The sequence below is a fragment of the Salvia miltiorrhiza genome, chromosome 2, assembly GCF_028751815.1.
Source record: "Salvia miltiorrhiza cultivar Shanhuang (shh) chromosome 2, IMPLAD_Smil_shh, whole genome shotgun sequence".
Taxonomy (NCBI): Eukaryota; Viridiplantae; Streptophyta; class Magnoliopsida; order Lamiales; family Lamiaceae; genus Salvia; species Salvia miltiorrhiza.
Window position 1 is genome coordinate 699,746 of NC_080388.1, and position 7,195 is coordinate 706,940.

General features: G+C 36.3%; 1 protein-coding gene across 1 annotated transcript; it reads right to left on the reverse strand.

Annotated features, from left to right (window-relative positions):
* Positions 1–468: 468 nt before the first annotated feature.
* Positions 469–7,195, reverse strand: LOC131012475 (signal peptide peptidase-like 3). Its single transcript, XM_057940441.1, has 14 exons — positions 6,835–7,195; positions 5,977–6,135; positions 5,079–5,190; positions 4,834–4,950; positions 4,056–4,213; positions 3,674–3,850; positions 3,428–3,462; positions 3,170–3,326; positions 2,360–2,413; positions 2,196–2,288; positions 1,676–1,818; positions 1,531–1,601; positions 994–1,077; positions 469–900 (listed from the first exon to the last, which is right to left on the reverse strand). Exons 1-14 carry the CDS (start codon positions 6,985–6,987, stop codon positions 788–790), a joined length of 1,626 nt encoding a protein of 541 aa, XP_057796424.1. The 5' UTR covers positions 6,988–7,195; the 3' UTR covers positions 469–787.

Below are 7,195 nucleotides of genomic sequence, written 5' to 3' on the forward strand. Positions count from 1 at the left end.
AATTTATGAAATAAACTTTAAATTTGATATAATTTTATCATGAAACTAAAATCCACATATTTTCAGAAATTTCTGGAATAAAAATCATAACAAATTGAAAATTTATATAATATCATACTAAAATTAAAATCCATATACAATTCATGAATTAGCAAAAAGTTCCATCTTTTTACAAGCCAATATTCCAAAAGAAAAATTGTATATTTAATCAAGTTTCCTTTTTCTTTCCTAGATAGATAACGACAACGGTAATCTTTATAACTAACCAAATGAAATTTCAATATTTACGAATACTAACGAATAAGTCGAGGGAAAAAAACACTTCTTTTCGAGGCCAAATTCCCCCAAAAAATCTAAATAACCCCAACAGTTGTACTGAATTTACTATCATTATTTCCAATTACATAATATTCCAACCACCCAAAAGTGTCCATTTAAATCTACAAATGTCACAGCACCATTCACAACTTAGAAAAGCCTTTCTACTAAAATATGACAAAACCGGATTACAATCTGTTTCTGAAGATCATGCAAAATATATGTGGTATGTAAAACATATCAACATGAGAAATATTTCAGGTATGTATACAATTCAACATAAGTAGTTGTCGACTAGCCTGTGAGACTTACCAAAAGATATACACCATTTTTAAGTATGTAACAAATCCAGGAAGAATGCTTGAGGATCATTCGTCATCAGTGGAAGTTGAAGAACGGCCTAAAAAAGGGGGCCGGATATTAGGGTCGACTCTGGCCGTGGAGTAAGAGATGTGAGATGTCTGGTACATTAAGCTTCTTCCCCAGGCGCAATGGGTTCATTTGATTCTTCAGTATCATCTGTGTCGTAGTTCCACAGGTGTTTCGTCTCGCCTCTTATCCAACCCAACAAGACGCAAGTTCCTGGGATTTGTGGAGAGTCCATATGATTCGGTGGAACAAAAAGGAAAGGAACATGAAAAGGAGATTAATCGAGAGAGGGGAAGGAATTCATACCCAGTGTACATGGAACTAGGTAGAGAAGAGCTGGTTGGCCATGCCCGTCCATCAAGTACAACGCTAAGTATGTAAACATTAGGCCTGCAGCAAATGAGCTACAGCTTTAGCCTCATTTTCTTCTCAAATGAAACCGAGCTAGAAGTGGACGTAATCAAGAACTGTTGATAAGTGCACGCATCGTACAGTCAAGATTGAACTTTATTTCTTATTGTATCATTCATAATATGCAGATTTACTGTATTACCAAAGAAACAGCATTACATGCATCCATTTTTGTCAAATTCTAGTGCAGATAGTCGAGAACCGAAAGTTGAGGTAATCTTACTACAAGGATAACTTTACCACTTATATGTCCAATAAACATGGAATGACGACAAACTTATTTTAGACATGAGCGTATATATTTGGGGGGGGGGGGGGGGTGTTTGTGTGTGCTCATTACTAGACCATCTTGCTAGAAAAATAAAGATGGAATTATTTAAGATAGTACTATTCATGGAGACTAATACATGACCATGTTGCAAGTATACTCACCAACTCCATAACCGATTGACAACCATAGGAAGTATCCATTTAAGATCCCCTTCTTATTAGCTTTGTCAAATCTGCAATAAACACCGATATTACTCCTCTAACATTACATCTTTCAATCAAAAAAGTAGGGATATTAGTAAAATACCTAAAAGCAAAGGAAACTAGCAAGCCAGGGAATAGAATGTCCCCAAAGCCTATCATGTTATAACCATAATATGGATCATTAATTCGAGGAACTCTCAGAAGCATGGGGATCGATTCTCCACCGCTTTTATCACCTTCAGCAACCTGAACGATATTGGAAAAACCTAAGGTCGTGACAACTAAATTAAAAAGAATGCAAGAGTAATGCCGATAATATTGCACGAATCTAGTTATTGATAAGATCCTACAAGTCAACTGTGATGAGTAAGCACCAGCATAAATTGAGGTATACGCAGATGGTGTAAAATACTTAAAGATCCAAAGCGGAGAAAGTAATTTACTTACAGTAAAGAAATCATATGCACCTCAGCTTTGTTAACATTTAAAGAGCAGAAGATCTTACAAGCTTACCTTTCAAATAAGTGAAAGCGCTAGAAGCAAAAGATGATGATGGTGACAGTATTAAGAGCTGTTAGGCTTACAAAATGAAAGGGAAGAGAGAAGGGTATGTATAAACTTACTGCGATCATAACACTGTCCTGGAATATAAATGGAGATAGGAAAACCCAAAAGATATCGTACACGAATGCACAACACAAAAGTACTGTGGCAACCTGAAAGTTGGCATGAGATAAAAATTAAAAGATGGTAAAATCATAAATTCTAATAGAGCTTATCCGCATACCTTTATGTTTGGCAATTGAGCCAATTGTAAGACAGTTATCATCATACATATACCCTGACATCAACAAAAACTATCAATAAAACTTTGGAGAAAATAATAATGGCCATTGAATTATTCAGAAAGTCAAAGAAAATGTCAAGAAGTCATATGCTCACAAACAAACAAGGAAAGACAGTCTCAATGTGTCATGACCACAAAAAATAAATAACAAGCACCGACATCAACATATTAATGGGGAAATTCCAGGACATATAGTTGTAAACCTAGAACCTGAGGATGTATACAACATGGTGTTCACAGAAAAACATGTGCCATCTTGTGCACAGTTAGAGAAATATATGGCAAACAAGTGTGAACTGGCATAAATTTGTACTCCCTCCGTCCACCAATTCGTGTCCTAATTTCCTTTTTGGTCCATTCACCAATTCATGTCCTACCCATTTTTAGTAACTATTTATATATTTTTTAATTGGTGGGTCCCAATAAACAATACACTTTTTCTTCACTCAACTAATAAACAATACACTGTGTGGGTCCCTTTCTCCACTCAACTAATAAACAATACACTTTATGAGTACCCTTTATCCACTCAACTAATAAACAATACATTTTTTCTTAAAACCCGGAGTATAATTTTATCATTAGCAATTTAATCCATGAACGTCAATAAATGAGATTTCTTAGAGGATGAGAAATTTAGATCGACAATACATTGAAGATCCAAGGTATATTTAATCTTACATGAAACTAATGATGTCAAATTAAATCACATAAGGAAAAAAGGAGGCCAAGTTATTGTGCCGTGCTTACAAGGATGTCTTGTCCAATCCAAGAGTAGGACTCCTTCCGGGTAGCAGCCCAGGCAACAGCAAACCCCACACAGAATATCAGAACAGCTAAAGAGAATATGGAAACTTCCCCTAGAAGTGGCAGATTCATTTTCTTCTGCTCGCTACCCCTGAATTTGCTGCTTATAAAGCAAAGCAAATACGAAAAGATTACTATAAAACAATTAGTCGTCACAGAAATATCAGCATTGCTGTTTTCAGAAACACAACTAAATCATACCTCAAGACCAATGAAACAATACAATTGTGCATTCCCTGATAACGAAAAATAATCAATGAGCTAAAAAGGCATTCACGCCAATTGCACACTTAATAACACAAAATATTAGGAAATACTAGAGTTCGTTCCCTTGTGGCTTGTGCACAAGCAGACGAACATATTACATTGAGATTATTTTATCAAACTGAATGTGCATCTAGATGATGAAATGATGATGGAGGACAAGTATTAACAATATATATTTACCTCAATACCTCCAATACAAAAGAGTACGATCAGCAACCAGATGAACCATGATGACATAAAGAAATAAAGCAGTAGCAGAAAAGTTGACGCCGTTATAACAAAAACTATAGCACTTTTAGCACTAATATGGAGAATTTCCTTCTCTTCCTCATCTTTGTCTGCTGCAGTACCAGAGTCCTAAAATGGATATAAAATACAATTAGTAAAGTGAAAAAGTTACATGAAAAAAGAATAGAAATAAAAATAAACTCTATTAGATATGAACAACGAGCAGAAATTCACATCATCACCTAATTGTAAATGAACTTTAATAGAGAAACTCTTTTACACTAGGAATTTGTATGAACAAGAACATAAAGGCACGTTATATAATTCAAGGAACCTGTGGTGACAATTCATTATAGTGCTCATCACTTCGCTTTGATCCAGTGATTTCCGACCAAAGTGAAGCAGAAACTACTGTCCCAACAGCCATCAGCCACAAGAATATCACTGAGTAGTCTAAAATTGGCCGATCCGGGGAGTATAATAGAAGTTCCACTGTTTCATCATAAATAGATGCAATCAGTTTGAGATTATAAAAGAAAGAGTCTAATTTTTTAGAAAATGACAAACATAGACACCAAAAGGATTTAGGAAAATTAGGCAGTAGACTTCTTTTTACCACCATCTGTTAATAGGACAATGTTTCAATAAGATAATTCCAAATTCCAATTATGTATGCTTTACTTGATTACGGGTCAACCTGCAACATTACCACATTTGCAATTCGACCAACTTTGATTGCAGAAATATTCACTTAGTTTACTTCCGTTATGGACAAGGTTAGAGTGGCTCAAGTCTGAGAAGGATGACTCCACAAGAATTAGCAACAACTACAAAGTCAAGCCAATTGGACTCTGTTTCTCCTTACAACTCTAAATTTCCAGTTATTGATTAATGTTTAAAATGCAAGTAGTGGATTGGAGAAGAAAATACGGGCATAAAAAACACTGATACCACATCCAGAAAATATTAAAATAATAGTAAACTGGTTAGAGAAAATAGATAAAGGTACTTAAGAAAGGCTGGTTGAGAACATATTAGAGAGACAAGTATCATAATATCTCTGAAAAACCTACGAAAAAATATCCTCACCAAATTATTTAAAGGTGTATTACCTTTTCCCCCACTAGCCATGGATTTCTTTAGTTCCTCTCCTCCTGACTTAGATATTGTAATAACAGGAATCGTGATATTTAAAGTAGTATCATTCCCACAACCCATCTGCACAAGACCTATGAAGTTCAAGCAAAGTAGCATTCGTTAACAATCCAAGTGGAATAAACTCAGCCAATATCTGAGGCATTAAGCAATGGAAAGCTACATCAAAATTAGATGATATATGCATCAGCAGTAGAGCTACCTTCCTCGTCATTTATCACTATCAATGCTGCTGCTGCCCCAGCTTGAGCGACTTTAGCCTTAGTTGTAAAGATGCAATCACCACGTACCGTCAGTGCAATAGAGCCTGATACCTGCAAGATAACAGAAGAGACTCTTAGCATTGTGGTTCAAGAACTAACTATGGTGACATTTTGGAGGGTTCCTAATGGAGAAAAACAGTGTTCCTTTCACACTCAAGACTGCTTCATGAAGCTATTAAATAAAGTCATAATTCAATAGTGCAACCAACCTGCACCACTACTTTTAAATCCAGTAATTATAAGTTCATCTCATTTGTATAAAAAGCTGCCTAGTCTTTCTTATAAGAAATTTTCATGACATTCATCTTCTATTACTAGCAGTCCAGCAATGTAAGTTCCAAACCAACATAGCCCCTCGTAGTAATCTCATAACCCCAATTATGGCAGAAGGAGCTTGAAACATGACTTTGAACATTCCAAGACAGACTAGTACTTGATGTCTGAGACCTATCCCAGAATAGACCAATGTAGCAACAGGAAACAGGCCTTTTATTTCTTAGAAGGTAATTACGCAAGCCTTAATTTCACTGTGGCTTCAATTAGTAATCAATTTCTGGCTCTTTCTTTATTATATCTCTTAGCCGATACATTAGTACTTACAATGCTGTGGCTAGTACCATAAACTATATTGAATTGGACCATCAGGCCAAAAAATAAACTCATGAACAGACTTAAACTGCCAAAAAAATGTTCCAACTATAGAGATTTTTAGGGGAAGTGGTCACCAGTAATCATCTAATGACTTTCCTGAATTGTTATAAGTAATAGAGCACTTAGTGTGCATCAAACTCCTAACAACAATACTATGAAAGAAAAATAAAAGGATTAGAGAAATACATTAGAAGATGATAGTGAACATCCATTTAAAGGATCTGCAAACACAGCTGAGAAACGGTGGCCTTCTTTAGCATTAGCAGGCAACACAGACCCAAAATCAGCAGTTAGCCCACCTATTGCCTCCTTCTCCACACCATCTACCCACCTTTTGACCTTAACCTGGAAAACAATGAAACAAATTAGGGCAGTCCAAATGAATGATTTTCTTTTCACCATCATGAGAAGTTGAGTCAAAAACACAGCTAGAAAAGACAATGGTAAATTTGACTTAGCTCAAAACAATTTTAATCCATTTCACTCTCCATCAGAATAGTACTCCTTTCGCCCCATTTGTATTGGCCCCTTTACTCTCACTGAAGGGGCCAATACAAATGGGACGGAGAGAGTACTGGTCAACTAGTCACATCATATTGCTCCACCGTCGAACTTAATCATCAACACACCTAAGTAAAACTAATTAAGCCTTTCTCTGGCAATACTTAATACCTATAAATTCACAGTAGAACCATATTGCACCCTATTTTTAACATGTTCCCATCGAGTGATCACTAACAATTACAGGCCGACTGCATCGGCAATCACAGAGACGTAATCAACAGTAAGCCTAAGTCACTTCTCCGGGATTATTGCCCATTGTTATCGCCTTTTCAAGTCTAATCAGCCTCCAACATATTGCACCTTAGACATTCTTCAGCTGCGTACCATCCAAACCCCACGCACACACGCACACACAATAAATGTGGGAATAATGGAATACCACCAATTGAATTAATAACAATTCAGGAACATCAAGACCCCAAAAAATATTAAAATTTGTGAAACAACCTCAAAATTGCTAAGGAGGTCAGATTACTATACCAATCGGAAGTCGTTCCCGCAGGCGGCGGATTCGTCGTCGGGGGAAGCTCGCGAAACGTCATCTCCGACAGCAATTGATGACAGGAACAACAAAAGAATCCCCAATTGCAATGCAACAACTAAACTCAACGACCGTTGAGATGCTGCAGCCATACCTAATGTTAGGAATTCTGCTGATTAATCAGTCGAAGCTAGAATGCATATCATGGGCTTGCGATTTGTGCATATGATTTCGAGGCGGAGGGAATTACATGTGAAGGATCAAAGAAACCAGAAAATTATTTTTGGGGAAATTGGGAGATCGTGGTAATTAACAATCTGCACCCTATAATTTTGAATTGTGTACAGTTTGCATCTTTAG